We start from the raw sequence: 21,122 nt of genomic DNA, 5'->3' as shown, positions 1-21,122 counted from the left end.
ATTTCAGAATTTTAACATTTTACTACATACTGCTCTTGTTACCTTTCAATATTTTTATTCAAGTTTTTAGAAGTAGGGTAAGGGATAATACCAATACAAATTACCAAAAACGAGAGGATCTCCAATGTTGCATGTCCCTAAATGTGTATGTTGTTGTATTTTTAAATATAGTAATAAATGATTAACACTCTTGACAGTTTACATTTTGCTCTCTGTGGACAGGAAGTGAGCATCAATATCTATTATCTGGGTGGAATTCAGCACTTGTCCACAGGTGTCTTCATTTGCAATAGTAGTAGTAAATCCTTCACACTGAATCCAGTCCAATTGTTCTGTGCAGGCTTTTTAGAAATAAAATATATTGGTAATATTGCTGCATATGATTTGCCCGTTTTGTTAGACATGGATGCAGCCTGTTCTTCTCAGCCTAATTATACATCTAAAAAGACATAGGAATAATGAAATGGATCATTTCAAGGTGTTTTTTATTAACTTTCTCTTGTTCACCAAGCACAATTACAATGTATTATTTTTAAAATAAATGTGCTTCGGCTACCATTTTGAAATACTTGTTGTATACAGAAGGCCATTGTAAGGAAAGCAAACTGATTTGCATGCTTTTGTGCACAAGGACGTCAGCACCTATGTTGAAACAGGGCACACATTGAGCTGACGCATGGTGGGCTATTTAAGCTTAGACTTCTGCCTTGCAGACTTGTCTTCAGCCCCTATGCATCCAACATGTGTCCTTGGGTGACTTATGGTGACTCAGACTGCACCTAGGCCTTGTTCTGTGGATCAACCCTGTTTCCTTTGTATGAACTCCGTTTAACTGTTGATGACCTTGTCTTATTTCTGGACCTGCTTTGCCTACCTGTACCAATCCTGCCAGCACGCTACCTCCGCCTGCTACCTGACCTGTCTCTGATCTGCATCCTGGATTGCACCTGTCAGCCTTTTGCAAACCCCTGCCTGTCCCTTAACCTGCCTCTGATCTGCATTTCTGTACCTTATTTAAGAGCATGGTGGATGAATATCAGGTTTTCTTTATTGCAAACGGACCCCTTAGAGCAGGGGTGTCCAAACTTTTTGCAAAGAGAAATTTGGTGAGGTGAAAATGTGTGGGGGCTGACCATTCAGCACTTACTCAGGGTTGGTGTGGGCTTGGTCTGCACAGGTCCCGCAGAGCACACACCCACCAGGGTATAGTGAGGGATTCCCTAACACAGAGTCCAGTGTCAGTGCGGGCTCCTTGCAGAGCACCTTCTTGGAATCAGAGTGGGAGTGGTCTGTGCGGATCCCGTACAGCTTATGCCCACTATATTGACGTAGAAGATTTCCTGTGCACACATGGGGACTCCCGTTCTGCTGATTATGTCCGCTGAGTAGCGGGCCGATAATTGCAAGGCGGTTGATCAACTCTAATAAAATATAAAATAGCCATTTTGTACGCGTGTATTTTATGCTGTGGTCAACAGTGCTGGCGGGCCACATATTATTGATTTTCTGACGGAGGCTGCAGGCCGGTGGAAATCTGACCTCAATTGGCCCCCGGGCCATACTTTGGACATACCTGCTTTAGAGTGAAAATAGATACAGAACAGGAAGTGTGTTACTGCCATCTTCTCCTCTTCCTCCTGATTCTTCATCCTACGTCACCCAACCCAGGCGCATGCCCGAGACGCTCAGGTATGCGCAGAAGGAGCACCTAAGAGCCTCCTGGGATGTGTGACGTAGATATCCTGGGAGGCTTTGCGCTCCCAGTCATTCTTGATCGCCTAGGCGATCAAGAATTAGGGGGCAGTGCTGCACCTTTTTTTCTTTTTTTAAAAGTGTGTTGCACCCCAAAAAAAAAAAAAAAAACAACAGATTTTTTAGCTTACAGAAGAGTTGTCTACCCTTTTATGTAAAGTGAAAATTCTTAGTTTAGGTAAGCTTTAATAGCCAAAAATAAAATCAACACAGTCCTTATATCCAAGGAAGCTGTTTGATATTACAATTGGGGCTCAAGGTCACGGTCAAGGTCAAGGTCATTTTGAACATGAAATGTTACAGTGAAATTAGCAATGATAAGGCTAGGTTTAGGCCTGCCTTGGAATCACATGATTCCGTGTGTATCATGGTGGCTGGCACCTTGCCAACCACTCGCACCACAGTGCCGGATCTTAAAGAAGCAGTCTCTTCTCTGCAGATTTGACAGAAGGTGGCAATAAGCAGTAGTGTATCGCCCGCTGCTGTCCCTATTCATTCCCTAAAGAGATGCCGCAAGTTGAAGCTACTAATACCGTATTCACGAAGGCAGCAGTTCACTAGCATTAGGGTGTGGTAACCACAACGTAACCTCACTGCAAGTCTAAACATAACCCAAGTCTGGTTAGGGGGGTTTTTTATACTATAGTAAACTGCAAGTTCTGTAACCCAAAATCCATGAAAGCCAGATGTCATTCTTCGAATATGTCTGTATCTATAAAAGAAATAAGTATGTGGTCACATTTTTAATTCCAAGTTTATTCAAGAACTGAGGTTACAACAATCAACATAGCAGGGCATTCAATACAGCAACAAGTAAATGTTAAATAATTTCTATACAATCTAAAAATCTACCAATAAAAGTGTGCATTTTAGCTCACAATTACAGAGGTAAATGTTTTCGTATCAAATAACCTTGAAGCTAATTGGATATCCTAAAGCCTCAATGAATTCCAGCTTTCTATTTTCATTTTCTCAAACCAAAACTAAGCTAAATGAGGTAGAGGTGATTGGGAAAACCACTTACAAATATGCCTAATGTAACTATATCACTGGCTGTACTATTGAGTAACACATAAGAACAGAGCAGTAGAGTGGACCCATCTACCCACTACCCATCTCTGCCAGAAGAATCTCAATGCAACACAACCAAGTAAAAAAATAACAAATTGTATAACAGGATTTTTACAGCAAGCAACTCAGTGATCGGAGGATAAACCTGGACATCGAACTAGTTCATCAACTGGTCATGGTCTGGCATATCAACAAACAGGGAGCCTATTAGGATGTGAGTATATCCCAGTAAATAGAGCTAATGTTAGAATAACTAGTAGTACAATACAAGATCTGAAGTAATGATCAAGAAATAGCAGGTGACATCAGCATAATACCATCATGCCTTAAAAAAAAAAGAATGGATAAACCATTCATGACTAAATACTTGCGTAACATAATAGTTAAAGAAGTAGTTCAACAGAAAAAAAGGAAGGGGAATGTAAAATACATAAAAAGTCAGCAAAAACATTGGTAGACAGCAGGCATTTATCATTTTTTCCAATCCATTTCTTAATTAAAAGATTCTGTATACATATATTGAAATAGGATGTCTTTTTAACAGCTGTAAAATGTTGTGTTAAGGTATTTATATTCATAATGAACAATAGAGAAAAATGTCTATAATTTTTACACAATATATTTTGGCACTGAGCAGCACTTACTTCAATGGTATCTGACATCTATTAGGCAAGCCCATTTCTTCCCTGCATGGTCAGGTAATGACTTCCGAGAGTGTCCCTCCCTGGGAAGGAATTAGCCTCATCCAGTGTAAACCTGCATAACAACCCCTCACAGGTATATGAGTTTACTTTTTGGTAACAATCGTTCTTTGCTTTGTAATATATGTATTCTTATGTATATATTGTATGTATTACCCTAAAACTATGTGCTAATAATAATAATAATAATCAAAATATTATATATATATATATATAAAAAACCCCTATTTCTAATTCTTTCTTTTTTTCTTGGTAAAAACAGTTTGGGGTTGGCAGAACTCATATATAAAAGTAATTATTCAAAGGAACCACAAACCTTTACTGCCATTATCATTCTCCAAAGTTGTCTTAAATATAGATTTGTACATACAGACTGCTTTTATAATGAATAAAGGACTACCCCTAAAACAAGTTTCTGATTCTCCTAACTTTTTCTTGTGCACAATGAAATTAGTTTTTACATTGGGTTTGCCCATCTCAGTGTAATACAATTTTGTGATAATTTTGTAATTATAATTTGATAAATTTGTGTAAAAAGCTAACCACGTTTGTTTAGGGGTCACCATTTCAAAATATTTACTTTATGAGGCAGACCATAAAGGGAATATTCAGTTACTTTTATTAGTCCTGCATGGGAGATAACAAGCTCAATGCCTAGTATGACTGAGGTTCTTAAAGAAGCAATCTGGCTTTTTTTACCTTGGCTGCATCATGTCACTTAGGATAGAAACACAAAGCTCTGTTTGTAGAAATAATATTTATTACATTGTTAACTTGGGATTTAAGTGTTTTAAATCAGCACTTCTTAAACTAATCACCAACATTCTGGTTATTTAGATCTTCTCTCAGAGGCAGATGTTCTATTAGCGGTATCTGAGGGATGGCACTTGGAATAAACCATGGAAGACTGTACTGATTTTCATTTTGTACCAGACACACTTTGTTGGATAGAAGTGTTCCTAATTGAGGCCATAATCAACAGCATCCAAATTATCCTGAGAGTAGAGCTTGTAAAATTCTAAGAAAACCTCTGGTTCAATAAAAGTTGCCTTAACAGCTGGGTCTTGTAACATACGGTCATGCCAGGCTTTGACCTGTGGGGTCTTTTCCATAAGACTACAAAAAGGAAAAGAAATTGTATTACTATCAGACATGTTTAGATAATCCTTAATGTCTTTCTAGCTAGCTACAGTGGTGTTTAAAAATTTGTGAACCCTTAAATATTTTCTTTAATTTTATACATTCTTGTTCCACTTACCTTTCTGCCCTCGTAGAAAAATCCTCCCCTAGCCGCTCTTTTTGCTCCTCCAATTACCTACTAATGACTTCTTAACTCATAACCTCATCACACGCACAGCTCTTCACACGAGGAATGATAGCCTTGTGTGAAGAAACCCACCATTATTTAAGAACTGAAGCTATTCTGTATGGAGGAATGGGTGAAATTTCCTTCTAGTCAATGTGCAGGCCTACACAAGGGGGTCACACCACACACTGAGAGCACAAATCACTTCACATGCAGATATTTCTTTTGGATTATTTCCTTCAATAATAACATAACCAAACATAAAAATTTGTGTTTCCTTTGTTTTTTTCCTCTACTTTTAGGACTTTGTTTGAAAATCAGATAATGCTTTAGGTCACATGTATATAAAATATAGAAAACTTCATGGGGTTCACAAACTTTCAGGCACCATTTTACTCATAGTTACTTGCTCACCTATAAACACTATCAAAATAATCTGGAACCACAGGTGTCTGGTGCATGTCTATGTGAAATCCTTTGTATTAAATATCTTGTGCCAGTAAGATCATGCAACTGTTAATCCACTGATATTTGTTAACAGCTTAATTACTGGTAGGATGGAATATTACAATATAAAATATATTTTTCTTCAGAACAAAAGAACTTGGAAAAGGAGAGGTAAAGAAGTCTATTATTCCTAATAAAACTTTTCAAGTAAAAAAAAGGCCGCTGGGGCCCCATACCAGTTTACCCAAACAGTTATACCTTCCTTGCTCCTCCATAGCTTCCTTCTCTCCCTTCTAAGAATTACAAAAATACAGAACAACACTGCACAAAAATAGAGCTTTACGTAAAAGAAAATATTTAAAATCCTAAACATAACTGGCCCATTTTATAAAGCTCTTCAAGACAGGAGAAGATAGATTTTAATAGGTAAATCTAGGTGATCCAGCAAACCTGGAATAGAATTCTTAAAAATATTTACTAGTATTTAACAAAGGTTTTTAATGCTAGACCAGATCCATTCCAGGTTTGCTGGATCACCCGGCATAGTCTATCTTCTCTGGTCTTGGAAAGCTTTGATAAACAAGGCCCCATGAGTAAATAAAAAGAGGTTGTTCTTACTCTTCCAGTCCAAAAATGCAGAATGGCTCAAACGAGGGCCATAACATGTAGTCAATCATAGACACAGATTCACCACCAAAGTATGGTGAGTTCTTCTTAGCCAATGCCTAAAAACAAAGATAAGGAAAAGAAAGTTTTAATAACTGCGCTGCCCATACTGTTTTTTTCCATTACAGTATTATGTTATGTCAGGTATATTAATCTTGTATTTATTTTTTAAGCTATTGTGGTCGGATTTACCTATTCTAATTTTTAGTAGCATTTAGTGTTTTTCACATTTTCATTACTATTCTTTTTTGCTTTGATAAAGAAAAAGAGACTTTAACAAACATATTCATATAGAACTGGTTAAGTTAAAGCAGCCTGTTCAGACCAGTTTGTAGAGAATTTCAGTTATAGAAAAAATATCCTCAGAATAGGGAGGTATGACATTTAATGTCCTTTCAGAGCTTAGTGCTAAGTCACCACACACGTTAAGGTAGTCAATTAACTTTGAATAGGCAGGCAACACAATAGACCAATATTTCTCAACCAGGGATCAGTGGAACCCTTCCTTCATTCTTTAAATAACAAGCAATTTGTGCTTCTCAGGTGGATGTTAACAACGATCCCTTTGACTATCTGTAAGAGTGACATTCTTCCCACTGAACAGCAATGTAAGATTCATTCTTCACACTGACCACCACTCTAATGTACTGTGATCTGTGGATATAGTAATTATACAGGAGTTACCCCAAATCCTAAAAGTTATCTCAAGGATCCCTCATGTTAAAAAAGTTGGGAAACACTGCATTAGACTATAGATCATTAAGCAGATTTGCAGATTTTTTTAAGGCAGCCGACTGCAAAGCTCAGTACTCAGTCAGGTGCTCCTATTGGCATCTAGCATACACGTGATTCCGGGGTGCCATTTTAAATGAATAACCTATGCTGATGATGCTGTGGAGACAGAAAAGGCCAATATACTTGCCCTCCAAACACAGCCTAATAAAACTCCATTCATTGAATAGGGTGTATTTTCTAAATCCATAAATAAATCCTAGTGGATAATTTGTAAATAATAATATGATATATTAATATTTTTTGTGAATACTGTGATAACTATGAGTATATAATATACAGCACAGTGTGCAGAGTAAAACAGTGAGCAGTATATACAGTGCCCTGCAGAAGTATCATTTCCCTTTTCACAAGTGTTTGGACTTCACCATATGGTCAAAAATAATAAAGTGAAAATAAAATACATTGCATATGTTAAATATTAAACATATATATATATATATATATATATATAATTATTATAATATTAAGATTTGGTAAGAGAGAGTGTCACATTGTATACATACAATAAATCGACCTGTTCTGAAAGGCCTTATTTATGGCACACCACTAAGCAATATGAAGACTCAGGAACACTCCAAACAAATGAAAGAGAATATAGATCAAGGTTGGGCTATAAATGTCCCAAACTTTGATTATCACATGAAGCAACATAAGTTCCATTATAGCAATATTAAAAAAATATTGTACCACTACTAAGCCAACAACAGAAGGTCAATCAACAAAAGTCATACACTGGGTAAGGAGAGAGATGGGACAAAGACCCTGATTTATAAAAGCTATCCAAGGCTGGAAAGAATACACTTTCATCAGTTAAGCTGGGTGATCCAGCAAACCTGGAATAGATCTGGTCCAGGATTTAAAACGTTTGCTAGCAAATAGCAAATGATTTTTAAGAAATCAATTCAAGGTTTTCTGGATCACCCAGCTTCACTGATCAAAGTGTATTCTCTCCAGGAGAGCTTTCATAAATCAGGCCCAAAGACCGAATATTTTACATTGTGGAAAGCATGATGTGTGGCACAGTCCCAACACTTCCCATCAAGCCTGTGAAGCATGTTGGTGACAGATGCAGGGTATATTTTTAATTTTCAGGAGCAGAAAATCTGGTTGAGATTAAAGGAAAGATGGGTATTAATAAATTCAGGTCAATTCTTAGGGAAAACACGTTTCAATCTTCCAGGGATTTGAGTTTCAGAATAAGGTTAACCTTCCAGCAGGACATAACTAAACAGCTATAACTACACTGGAGTGGGAAACATTTAAATGTCTTTGAATTGTCTAGTCAAACCCAGAGCTCAATCCAATAAATAAACTCTGGCATGACAAAGATTGCTGCACACAACATAACTCCAAAGAGCTGGAGTTACTTTTGACAAACAATTGTTTTTTTAGCAAAAACATATGTTGAGAAAACATGTTGTGAAATTCCGTTTTGCAAAAAAACACAACTAACACTAAGGGATGGATTTATAAAACAGGGAATCTGACATTCCCTTGTGGTAATCTTCCAGGTCCATGTGTTTTATTGACAATTACTGATTCCCACCAGGGTAATCTTTGAGAGAATGTCAGATTCCCTGTTTTATAAAAAAAACCCTAAGAGGGATTAATACTTTCAAAAGCCATTGTATGGCACAGCATACAGAGTGGAACATAATGGATGTTATATCTACAGCACAATGTATACTGTAGGGCGGTGTGGGGTGTACAACCTTTTTTATTTCCAATGCACCAATAAGATATTATGTTACCTCTTCCAGTTTTTTTAACTTCTCAAAAAACTGTGATTTTAATTCAGCTGTGTCTTCATTATTTTTCATTGCAAAGGCAATCTTGTGATATATGGGTGTGACCTGAAAAATACAATACTTGTTTAGTAATTGTTTTATTATGTCCAAAAAATACTGAAGAAGCAGAAATTATTTTGTGTTTAAATTATATTCCTATTATTTTTGGTTCTCAACGAATATCGCTATGCATTTACGCCATTTTGTAGAGATTCGATGTGCTTTTTGAAAATTACCTTGTGAACACTGATAAGTAGTAAAAGGCATCCAACATCATTTACATTTTAAATGGGCATTGATTTGTTCATGATTTTTATTGATATAAACCTTAAGAATATTGAGTACTTCATGAATGAAAATTTACCTTAGAACACTAACCAAGTAATATATGGTTGGGAACACTGGTAGATTTGTAGAAATGCTGGTGGTTTAGGAATCACCATCATTTAATATTTGTCCAGTATATCATGTTGCAGTATATGGTCCGGTAAAAAAGTATGTATCCCCTATAAAATGATTGATGGGATTAACACTAACAAAAAAGTTAAATCTTCATTGAAGCAACTTCTACAGATAAAGGCGATATTCAGGATTAGTGTTGTACAAAATAGCAGTCAGTTGAAATCTAAGTAAATTCAAACTATTAAGGCACCAGGCAGACAGCAGGAGTAGGTCAAAACACCGGGCTAGGTGAGTAACATGCTGACAGACCAGGTAAGGAGCACCTAGAGCACCTGGCCTGAAGAAGGAGCACCTGGCCTGAAGGACCTGCACATCTTTCTCTTGCAGAGCTCTTTTGATTTTGGCATGATATCACCACATACATAAACAGCAAAAACAAAACCAGATCCTAGATATCTGAGGTAAGATTCCCTAAGGGCACAAACCTATGCCATAAAAATATTACACCAAAATTGAATGCATCATTTGTTCAAGTATATCATCTTTATCTGAAGAATTTTTGAGTAAAGATCCAACACTTGCATGTGTATATAAGTTTAGGTTAAAAAAAAAAATATATATATGTGTGTGTATATATATATATATATATATATATATATATATAAATAAATATATATATATACAGATATACATACACACTTTTCCATACTTTTCCCTGAACTTACCGTACTGTTTTATATCGCTGATATGTATAGATATGTCAATAGCTGATGCACTGTACTGACTACAGACTTTGTAAAGCTCTGTGTAATATGTCGGTGCTATATAAATACTGGCTAATAATATTTAACAGGTAATATGTTATAGTTTTACTCCAATATACACAAAAAGGCAGGATAGTAAAAATTGTTAGCATTCTTACAAAGATCTGTTTATCATAGTGAAAGAATTGAAAATTAAAGCTGGAACCCGCCTGGCTGCTGTATACACCTCTACTTTCTTTTTTATGCAATATCAAGTAACCCCAAGGCTTTAGAAATATCAATTTTAATTCATATACACATTTTGTCATCCACTAGACACACAAAACACAAAGTTTTCATCTCACATACAGCAGAGAAAGCTTCCAGCAGCATCTTCTGCTCAGCTTTTGCATAGGGGTCAGATGGAATCAGCCTGGTCCCAGGAAAAGCTTCATCCAGGTATTCACATACAATTGGTGATTCATAGATTATCTTCCCATCAGAAGTTTCAATGGATGGTACCAGACCCAAAGGACTCTTCTCAAAAAACCAGTCTGGCTTGTTCTTTAGATTGATGTTCACTACTTCATGTCTATAATAATGAACAAAAAAACAAGCAAAACAAAAAGTCAATCAAGTTGATGCGTAGTGTGAAATCTGATCCAATACCCAACACTTATGTTAGGTGGTCTACATATTCCAGTATCAAACTGATAAAAATAATCTCCATACAGCTATATCAAATGATGCCACTTGTCATTAAAGGGAACCAGCATCACCACATTTATAAATTCTTGGACAGCTGCTAGAAGGTAAATACGAGAAAAAAAAATTGTTCCCATTTAATTAACATTTAAAATGCTAGAAGGTAAATAGCTCATACCTAGCCATGTAGAACCTCCCAAAACCCAAAACTTTTTCCCTACACACAGGGTCTCATTTACTAAAGGAGTCAGGGATGTCCACTTAAAGTGAATTATTACAATCACTTCTTAATATGACACTTACAGTCACACAATGAATATTTCACTTAGCTTAGTAAATGTTGTACAAATTGTATACGCCATGGAATATATGAATATGCCATGGAATTGTATTAGGACTACACAAAAGCTTGACCACACCATTTTCCATTTCACCAGGTAAGGCTAATAGCACTGGGATTCATTTATTATATTAGTAATATTAGGCTTTTGGCTTGGTAAATTGAATTAATGCTGTGCTGGGGATCATTGATTTAGCTTAGTGAACTCTGCTGACAGCCATCCAAACACATACAATAATACATTTAATTTATTTTATTGCATCTTGGAGATTCTATACAAGGTTAATTTCTGGCGAGGTCAAAACATATTATTGTAAAAAAAGTGTTTTTCTACAGCTATTCACTATTGGCCAGAAAAATGGAAAACAAATCCACATATCCACAATATCACATATAAGGACTAAAAATCAGCAATATATTAAGTGTGTGCTTTTGAGTTGAGATTTCCTTTAGAAGGACATTGGAAATCAACACATTGAAAACATTAAAAACGTCAGGTATCACATATCTAAATGTCTTACTTGATTCCTTTGGCAACCAGAACGAGTCTTGCTCTCTGTGCAAAGGGGCAGAATCTCATACTGTAAAGTCGAATTAACCCTTGTGGCACCGGCCCTGGGGGGCACTACCTGAAATAAAGGATCAATCAGGTCAAAAAGTAGTATGTTACACAAATATTTTGCTTCCCATGGAATTTTTTACAGATCTGGAGAGAACAATAGTTTGTCTGTATCATTTGAGATTTATTGCCATGAAACAAATAGTAGCTGTAGTCTTCTAAAAGGGGACCTATCACCAAAATTTTTACTTTATAAAAAAAAAAAAATGTACATAATTACATTTTACAAAAAGGTACAAATTTATGTAAAGTAACAATTATCTTCTTTATTCCCCTAGGTGCTTTTATATTTATATATATGGTTTTTTTTACCAAAAAGGGAGACCCTTCCCTTCTATCTTTACCACCGCAGCTGTAAAGACTGAATGGGAGTGCAAGCCTCCTGAGATACCTACATCACGCATCCCAGGGTTTGGGCTCAATCTCGGGCATGCACAGAAAAAGTTTTTTCCCACTTAAAAATAGTGTTGATCCCTCACATGCATAGTGAGGTCAGCATTCTTTTTTTTTTCCTTTAAAGGAGGATATGTCAGGAAAAAGGAGGATTCCAGGACAAAGTGGAAACAAATCAAGGCCAGGTGTCGAGGAATCTGGGTGATTTTTTAAAAATTTTATGACAGCTCCTCTTTAAGAATTGCCCACTAAAAATCTTGCATTTGTACCAGATACAAACTTCAGAATCTAGTAACATGCCCTCCTCCATACAGGTGCTTGACAAGGAGCACACTACCTAGTACTTTAAACTTAAAAAATATTACATTCATAAACACTGTGAGCAGACAAGTGTTGTGCTGATCCAAGCATGATTACATTTTCGGGGTCTGTTTGTCCCAGGTGGTGTTTTTTCTGTTGTAGGAGTTCTGGAATACCAAATTCATTTAATGGAGGAGCAGCTCACATAAGTGAATTAGGATATCCCATTCCTTGACTGTTTTCATCCAGAACTACCCTTGTGCATGTGCGCCAATACCAAACATTGATTAACTTTCTATGATATATATAGTCTGACTTTTTTGTTGCACAATCTAAGATGCTGTGCTGTTTCCCCATTTAGAATGGATGAGTGATTTGTAAGTGAATCTAACTAAGACTGCTTAATGTTTTCTCTTATTTAGAGATTCAAGACTGACCCTGCATCAGGAGCCCTGTCTATCATGGCATTTTGCAATCACAATGTTTATAACATATAATGAAATAAAAAGGAATCTTACTTTCTGGAAATCCAGATGTCACATTTCCTACCTTTAGACAAACTTCTCTCAGAGGTGGTCATGTTTGCAGATTGTCACTGTACTTTAATGAGGCGCCTATATGGAAACAATAATAAAAAAGAGTTTAGATTTTGTGTCTTGTGCACAGATCAGCAGACTATAGCAGCATACCATGCAACTCACCAGGATAGGGGCTGTGTGACTGGGAGGCTCTGCTTGCAACATATATAAAGCAGCTGCTTTTAGCCCCCTCCAATAATGATCAATAGGCAACAAACCCAAAGGCAGAGGACAGGAAAAGCCACATAGGCTTTACCTCAAGGAGCAGGCAAATCTGAAAAGGTGGGGGATCTATATGACTAATATGGACAAAGATCACCAGGGTGCAGCATCATTTTTTCCAAGAAAACAACCTAGCAAGGTCCCACTTTAAGAGCACTTAACCTCCTGAGCGGTTTATTTCTGTCTGGATTTATATGTCTAAAAGCGGTACATTGTCTTTCATGAAAATGTATTTTACAGTATAATATAATAGTATGAGTATAAAAGTTTGAAACACAAAATCATGTCAAAATAAAAAATTCAAAAAAGTAAATTTATTAATAAACTTTGACATGAATTTGTGTTTTAAACTTTATTATACTGTATATTATACTGGTAACTAAATGTTCATGAAATACATGCTTTTAGACATATAAATCCAGTATATTGCATTCAGTACAGTTATTTTTTATTGAATGCAATACAAAATAATTTGAAATTCCTGCTGCGCCCCCAGCAACGGCCACACGCACGCACATCACCGGGAACACCCGGGGAACGTCAGCACACTCACCAGGGGACAGATCGAAGGAAGAGGACACGGCCAGGGGATATTATGGGAAGGGCAGGATACTGGAGGATGCTGGTGGGACCAGGTAAGTCTTTAATATTTTTTTAGCTACCCCGAGTGTGTTTTTTTTTTACCCCAAGCCGCACTCTGGGTTACCGCCCAGGAAGGTTAAAGCCCATTTTTTTCAAACTTGCCTACCCATTTTCTTGTCTTTTGAAACTCTCACTACTTCCCCCCCACCTCCTAGACTGTAAGCTCTTGATGGCAGGGTCCTCCCCTCTTCCTGTGTCACTGTTGTCATCTGTCATTTGCAACTCCTATGTAATGTACAGCGCTGCTGAATATGTTGGTGCTATATAAATACTGTTTATTAATAATAAGGTTTAAAGAAAACAATAATGAAAACTGGTCGTTAAGTGAGGTGTATCTGTATACATTTTGGTCAGGTGCTTGGGTAATGCAAGAGTAAGTAGCAAACAGTCAGCAGTAAGTAATGCACAGTGCAGGGGTCCGGTGTAAGTAACGCAGAGTGCAGAAGTCAGTAGTATGTAATGCATGGCACAGATATGAATGCAAAAGGGTAAGTTTTCCCACATGAGCAAAAATACCCCCTTACAGTACACTTTTGGACAGTTGTTAGGGAACAGATGTTCCCATTGGAATATTTACCCTTGTTTCTTTTTTCTGGTGATAATTTTAATATTTAGTAATCCCATCAATTTGGCATCAGTGCCTATACGAACATAACCCTAGCAGGGCCACAAACAGCAATAATTTTTTTTTGTTTTTATTTATTCTGAATGGCACTCCAATGCATTGTTCATCACAGCACAACACACGCAAGCATGCTTACTTGCCAGATCCAGGTAAATAAATGTGGAGAGCAATGCCAACGTCCACAATTTATTACCAAACAACAAAATTATTGCCAGTGCATTTTGGGAATCCAGCAATAGTAGTATGAATGCATTCTCATGATAGAATACTAGAAAAATTCAAAATATCTGTCTGTAAGCATTTAAGTAATCTTGTTCCAACAACTAAAAGACATGCATACAAACATATGTGTAAATAAACACTAACAATAAGCTTCTCCTATTTGCTATACTTTTTATTACATATGTTTATTAAGACTTGATCCTGCCACAAATCCAACACGTTTCTCACTTCCTATAACTGAACACACTGATAAGGGAGATGGAAAAGAAAGGGAATGGTAGTAAACCCAAACATGTATTATCTTCTATACTCCCTTTTGATTTGTTAAATATACCACTGAAGGCATTTTGTTGTATATGTGTGTATGTTTTTTTTTTTTTTTGGCCTTGACATAATCTTTTATCTTATTTCATTATTCTCACCAAACCACAAAACACAGTGCTAAGGGAATTGGAAAAAAGTGCCTTGTTTAATACTTTTCACATTTTAATCCAATGAAAAATAAACTTCCTAGACACCACAGTATCAAGTATAGCAAGTGGCTATCTGTCCATGGTTCCAACTTTCACTTCTAACACCATGAGCAAGCCATTGTATACAGCTTGGTCACAAAATGCCACTGCACATTTTCTAATCCAAAATAAAGAAATAAAAAATCAGAACACTAAAAGAATCCTTCAACAGGATAAGATACAAAAAAAACACAATTAAGCACAAATGCTGCCTTGAAAAATATAAGAGAAAGTAAAAAAGATGAAAAAATAACAAAAACACAGAAGCAAAGCAGCTGTGTAGCCCTAGTTCCAACATACAATCCAGCACTAGAAAGGGTAATAGGGATAATAAAAAAGAGGATGAAATATCAGTTTATTAACAAGTGTCACTTACTTAATGTATTATACTGATGTATTCAGTGCAACAAATGCAGCAAGGGAAGCTATAATGGAGACACAGGGACACTAGAAAGGGTAATAGGGATAATAAAAAAGAGGATGAAATATCAGTTTATTAACAAGTGTCACTTACTTACTGTATTATACTGATGTATTCAGTGCAACAAATGCAGCAAGGGAAGCTATAATGGAGACACAGGGCAGAATTTACAGACACAAATGAATCTACACAAATACAGGACAAATAAACATGATTTCTTTGCACTTGAGGGACGTCATTCCTTCTTCCTGGACTACTCCACAGAAGCCATGAATGTTGTAGTTCTTAAGGGAAAACTTAAAATGCTAAGAAGAGGAAACCTTTGGCCTACAAATAGTAATTATGTTTGACACAAGAGATAACAGACTGAATGTAAACTTAAGCTTTCTAAATCACTATCAAATAGTTTTATGACCATTCCCACCTCTGTGACTTTTTCCTGTCCCATCCCATAACTTATTTATCTTACCCTTATCTGATCAACTTACTAACTTTTATTATCCTATGTGGTTTTATTTTTTTGCAGAGATTGTTGTCTTTACAGATGTTTAAATATTCTGCTAAACCTTTCTGTGTCAGTACTGCTTGGATCTGAGAAGTGAAGGTGACCCATAAAACCTAAATTAAAAAAAAAATAATAAAAAAACTCACCTTTACTTCTTCAGATCTCTCGATCCCTGCAATGGTTTCCTGGAGTGGATACTGTGCCGTCCTATTATCCGTCTCCTTGGATGCATCCCAGGAGGTTCTGTGCTCCAATTTTGCCTTTATCGCCACAGCCATAAAGACAGAACGGGAGGGACTCCCCCCCAAAAAGAAAGAAGGTAATTTTTATCTTACATACAGGTATTGTCTACCCTTTTATGGAAAGGTAAAAATTTAGTTTATGTAGGCTTTAACTTCTGTTGGTGATTATGATTGCAATCCCCAGGAGCTATTGAAGGTCTAGTACTGAATGCCCAATTCTTAAAGTGATCCTTGTCTTCAATATATTAATCATGTTAAAGGGAGTCCATGCTAAATAAAGGGGTAAATGTCAGGTCATTATTGCTTTAACAGTCCTTTTCAATTAAGACGTATTTAGCTCTACTGATCTGCATCTAACCTTGTCAGCTGACAGAAAGTTACAAAAATCATGGCTGCTGAAGTGTTTAAATGCCAAAAAAAAAAAAAAAAATTCTTCACTTGACATGGTGGTCAAGGCCTGTGTCCACTTGTAAACCCCAAATACACTACTACCACCTGTTGGTTTGGATGGATGATAATTTGCTAGTCCTCACTGCTAGAGAACATGTACCCACTTACTTGCAATAAACTGTTAATATTCTCCCAATTTGCTTCTATCAGACCTAAGCACTGTTCCAAGACTAACTCAAGGACTTGTTTTTGAAAATTTTAACGTAATTCTATGGTAAAATTTGTGATAAATCAAGTTTAAAAATTTTTAAACTTAATAGTAAGCCTAAGGTCCTGTAACCCAAAAATTAGTTAAAGCCAGATGGTATTATACCATAGATAGGTATGTAGCCATGAGATATTATTTATAAACTGTATTTATATAGTGCCAACATATTACATAGAGCTGTCCATCAAATAGAGTTTGCAAATGACAGACAACTACAAACTGACACAGGAGGAGGAGGGGATCCAGTTGAATTAGCTTACAATGTAAGAGATAGTTATTAAATATAAGTGGTGTTTGAGTAGATGGCTGTGGTCCACAACCATTAGGTTCCATTGTCATTGTGTACTAGCCTACATAAAATGTTCTTTAAAATAATGAAAATTTGTGTAATCATATATTAAGTCTACACAAATCAAAGTCCTTTCATAACGTATCGGTTACCTAAAATCCTTGCAGCCCATTTAATGGCTGTACCCGTCACATAGGATAGAAACACAAGGCTCAGTTTGTTCAAAAAGTTTATTACATTGTTGCTTTAAGGTATAAGTGCTTTCGTTTTTATCAACCCTTTCCTGTAGAGTTGCTTACAAAAGCATTGTTAAAGTGGTTTGTTTGATAAACCGCTGTGCTGCTGGATAGAAAAGACATTTTATTTTTGGCCTCTGAGGGCTGAAGCTCTAAACCCCGCTTTAGATGGAATGCGCCACAGGAGATATTACGGATTGTAGTTCTGTACAAGGTACAGGTCAAATTAATAAATAACAGGTATGTTAATCAAGGCCAAAATCAACAGCATCCACACTGTCCTTAGAATAGAGCTTAAAAAAGCCCACAAGGACATCTGGCTTAGAGAATGTTGCCTTGACAGCTGGGTCTTGCATCATGCGATCTAGCCAAGCTTTGACAAGTGGGGTCTTCTCGAAAACCCTAAAAAAAAAAAAAACACATATGTTTGCATGATTTCTAATGTGTATCTAGACATTTATTTTCATGAACTCCATCAATATAGACTACACCCAGGTATAAAGGCAAGTAACCTTTATGGTAAGAAGTTGCCCACAAGGGAAGGATATACTACACCTTATGGTAAATAATATAATTATTGGGAAAACAAATTCAGTCTTGGGTTAATTAATATATCCGCTCCTTACATTATTCATATGAATTACCAGTGATTTATATACTTTATTTAATGTTTAGGTTTTCTATTTCTGTGAAAACTTTCCCTACAATATACTGTTCCCATCCCCGAATCATTATTTTGGGAACTGCCAAGTAGAAGAGAAGTTGCAGGAAGTGTCATGAAGGGTTCACTTGGAAAAAAGTTGGTTCTTTTGATTTATCATATTAGTAAGTGCAAAGTATTATGGTGCAAGATATTTGCTGTTATTGTGATCTATTTCAATTTCTTCTGTGGAACACTGAGTTTTGAAATCTTCTGGGAGATAAGAATAAATATTTTGATTAGATTAAATTTTGATATATCCAGAAGCTTTTGGAGCTTCAGAATAAATTCACACGAGGTTGTTGATGATTAATTTAATCTGACTATGCTGTACAACTGTTTTTGTAATTGTTTTTATTGATGTAAATAAAGTAGTACAACGTTTAAAAATATTGGAGTGATTTTTGGATTGTCCAAAAAAAAAATCCTTATGGTTTTAGGGGTAAACTATTCATTAGAAAAGAATTGTACACATGAGCGCCATCAAAATAATTAGGAACCAAGGTATCTATTTAATGCTCCTCTTCAGTGAATCCAAAATGTGCAAGTCTAAAATGGGAAAACCCCCAGATCTTGTGCCAGTTGGATCATGCATATGATAACCAGTTGATGTTTGTAGGTAGCCAAACATATGGCAGGATAGGGAATTATAGTGCACATTAGTTTTTCTTTTCAGAACTGAAGGACTTGTATAGAGGGCGGTGTGAAGTCCTCTATGTCCAAAAAAAAAAACAGAAGGTTAAATGGAGGCCTTTGCTGGTTCACCTGGGCAGTTACAGATTCATATATCCAGCTTTCTCAGGACACCAGTGATACATAAGAGCACAATTCTTTATAAAAAAAAAAAAAAAAAACCCATGGCTCCCACCACTTGGAAAACCAGCCCGTCCGTACATCTAGGGAAATCCTGGTATCAACATTACAGACAACTAAATGCTCATGGATGGGCAAAAAAAATAAAGACTAAAATAGAAAGCAATTTGCTATCTTAAAACACAAAATGAGTAAATAAAAAATTCCACTTACTCGGTCACTTCAAAAACCGTGAATCTCTCAAACCAGGGCCATACCATGTAGTCAACATAGGACACAGATTCACCACCAAAGTATGGTGTGTTCTTCTTAGTCAATGCCTAAAGACAAGGATTAGTAAGATCAGAAAAATGTTAACTATGGTTTTTACCAATCCCAGTGTAATGCTATATCAGATAAACAGTTTTTATTACAGTAGTATGGCTAGATTTTACAGTGGTTTGTATTCACATTTTAGTCGATTGATGGTGCTTTAGGCTGCTTTCCACATTTTTGTTTCTACCCTTATTTGATCTGTCTATGGAGCTTAAGTACATTAGTTACATTTTTAAACAAAACTAGAAAAATTAGTGCTTATCTGGCTGAGTGTTTTAGCTATAAAGTCACAAACTTATTTAAAGTTCCCCAGTTACTGCACAATTGGATTGGCTATTAATGCCTGGCAATGAGTCACGTTTCATATGCACTACAGTTTTTGGAACTTTTGCACCTACTATATTTAGGCATTCTGGTGCCATTCCAAATTCCCAATTTTTATTCCTTGAGACAACAGTTAGTGATCACTACATGGCTGACCAGTAATGGAACTATAGTAGTCCATCAGTGGGGCACTCAACACTTATCCTCCGCCTTTACATAGAACAGGACAGGTTACCCAGTAGCTGAGAAGCGATTCATTCTAAAACGCTCATTCCAAGCATCAATTATTGAGTTTCTATACAGGGTTTGAGTAACAGAAGCCTGTATAAAAAAAAAAAAAAAAAAAAAAAAAAAAAAAAAAAAAAAAAAAAAAAAAAAAAACTTACCTCTTCCAGTTTTTTGAACTTCTCAAAGAACTGTGCCTTGAATTCAGTTACATTATCATCTTTCTTCGCAAACAGAATCTTGTAAAATATAGGTGGGAGCTAAAAATATGATACAACATTATATTTCATTAATGGTTTAGTTACAGTAGGATATTAATCTTAATGATGCTGATTTTTTTTCCAGTTTAAAATATATATAGAAAAACCTGAAAGCCTTTTTTAAACTCATGAGAATAGCAAATCAGATTTCCAGATACAAATGGATGAAAGGAAAAAATAAAATACAAAAAAAACATACAAATATCACAAAAAATACAAAGCTGTTGCTTATAATACCCAGTGCTTTAGTCATTTGAATAGGGCCAATTTGAACTTGTGCAGCTATATCACAGCAATATTACACTGTCAGCATCATCTACATTTTAAATAGTAATTGGTTGTTCACATTTTGGATTGATTAAAAAATATTTAAAATTAATATGCTGTAACACTTTGGTTTAGTCAGCAATTGTCTAAGTTCTTCATGAATAATATATATTAAGCACACCATAGAAATGTTGGTGTAAACATTTTCCACCGCTTGCCAAAAGCACAGAAAGTTCTTGGAATACATACAGCAGAGAAAGTTTCCAGCAGCATCTTCTGCTCAGCTTTTGCATAGGGGTCAGATGGAATAAGCTTGGTCCCAGGAAAAGCTTCATCCAGGTATTCACATACAATTGGTGATTCATAGATTATCTTTCCATCAGAAGTCTCAATGGATGGTACGAGACCCAAAGGACTCTTCTCAAAAAACCAGTCTGGCTTGTTCTTCAGATTGATGTTCACCACTTCATGCCTATAATGTAGAGGACAAAAAAAAGTCAAACAATATTCAGATGTAGTACTTGATTTTGCACAAAAGTGCAGCTCATCCATGTCAGAAGCTCTAAATATTTCCAAAATTAAACTGTGCTTTTTAATGGAAAATAACTTCCTACAGCTCCCATTGGCTGTGTTCAGAGTCTTTGTGGCTCTGCCCACCTCCTGACATGTCAGTTGTGCTGCATGCAGACAGACTAGGGTTTGCACACAGGAATCCTCAGAACATTCAAACAGTAAAGCAGCCATTCAACAGAAAAACAGCTGAACATTTCTGCAGTTTCTACAGTTTTTGCAACCAAGAGCCCAGGGTCCTATCTATCATGCAAAGCAGTGTACCTTGGCAATCCTAATAATACATGGTTTACAGCAGCTATAATAAATGAACTTGGTGACCTGTCATAAGGAGTGAGTTTGCTTTCTGCTGGTTTAAGTCACATTGCATACATACCCTTGGCAAAACTTCTCTCAGAGCCAGTCATTTCTGCAGTCTGTCACTGTCGCCTGTTAAAGAACCTGTATGGCAAGAATAAAAATAAATGAG

General features: G+C 36.1%; 2 protein-coding genes across 2 annotated transcripts; both read right to left on the bottom strand.

The window, feature by feature from the left end:
* Nucleotides 1–2,487: 2,487 nt before the first annotated feature.
* LOC140339229 (glutathione S-transferase omega-1-like) lies at nucleotides 2,488–12,556 on the bottom strand. The gene is made up of 5 exons (XM_072423817.1): nucleotides 11,237–12,556; nucleotides 10,040–10,262; nucleotides 8,490–8,591; nucleotides 5,896–6,002; nucleotides 2,488–4,640 (listed from the first exon to the last, which is right to left on the bottom strand). Exons 1-5 carry the CDS (start codon nucleotides 11,293–11,295, stop codon nucleotides 4,484–4,486), a joined length of 648 nt encoding a protein of 215 aa, XP_072279918.1. The 5' UTR covers nucleotides 11,296–12,556; the 3' UTR covers nucleotides 2,488–4,483.
* A 4,599-nt stretch (nucleotides 12,557–17,155) lies between these two features.
* On the bottom strand, nucleotides 17,156–20,650 carry LOC140339228 (glutathione S-transferase omega-1-like). The gene is made up of 4 exons (XM_072423816.1): nucleotides 20,333–20,650; nucleotides 19,718–19,816; nucleotides 18,906–19,012; nucleotides 17,156–17,581 (listed from the first exon to the last, which is right to left on the bottom strand). Exons 1-4 carry the CDS (start codon nucleotides 20,633–20,635, stop codon nucleotides 17,425–17,427), a joined length of 666 nt encoding a protein of 221 aa, XP_072279917.1. The 5' UTR covers nucleotides 20,636–20,650; the 3' UTR covers nucleotides 17,156–17,424.
* Between the last annotated feature and the right edge of the window lie 472 nt (nucleotides 20,651–21,122).

This window comes from Pyxicephalus adspersus, chromosome 10, assembly GCF_032062135.1.
Source record: "Pyxicephalus adspersus chromosome 10, UCB_Pads_2.0, whole genome shotgun sequence".
Lineage (NCBI taxonomy): Eukaryota > Metazoa > Chordata > Amphibia > Anura > Pyxicephalidae > Pyxicephalus > Pyxicephalus adspersus.
The sequence above is the reverse complement of the archived record's forward strand: the minus strand, read 5'-3'. Positions and strand labels throughout refer to the sequence as shown.

Excerpts from the sequence above, each read along its gene's own strand:
- LOC140339229 (XM_072423817.1), bottom strand. The coding sequence starts at position 11,295 with ATGAGATTCTGCCCCTTTGCACAGAGAGCAAGACTCGTTCTGGTTGCC. Across the intron at positions 10,263-11,236 it reads CTGGTTGCCAAAGGAATCAA|ACATGAAGTAGTGAACATCA; the intron begins GTAAGACATTTA and ends TCATTATTATAG. Across the intron at positions 6,003-8,489 it reads AGTTAAAAAAACTGGAAGAG|GCATTGGCTAAGAAGAACTC; the intron begins GTAACATAATAT and ends CTTTGTTTTTAG.
- LOC140339228 (XM_072423816.1), bottom strand. The coding sequence starts at position 20,635 with ATGGATGAGCTGCACTTTTGTGCAAAATCAAGTACTACATCTGAATAT. Across the intron at positions 19,817-20,332 it reads TGCTGGAAACTTTCTCTGCT|CTCCCACCTATATTTTACAA; the intron begins GTATGTATTCCA and ends TCATATTTTTAG. Across the intron at positions 19,013-19,717 it reads AGTTCAAAAAACTGGAAGAG|GCATTGACTAAGAAGAACAC; the intron begins GTAAGTTTTTTT and ends CCTTGTCTTTAG.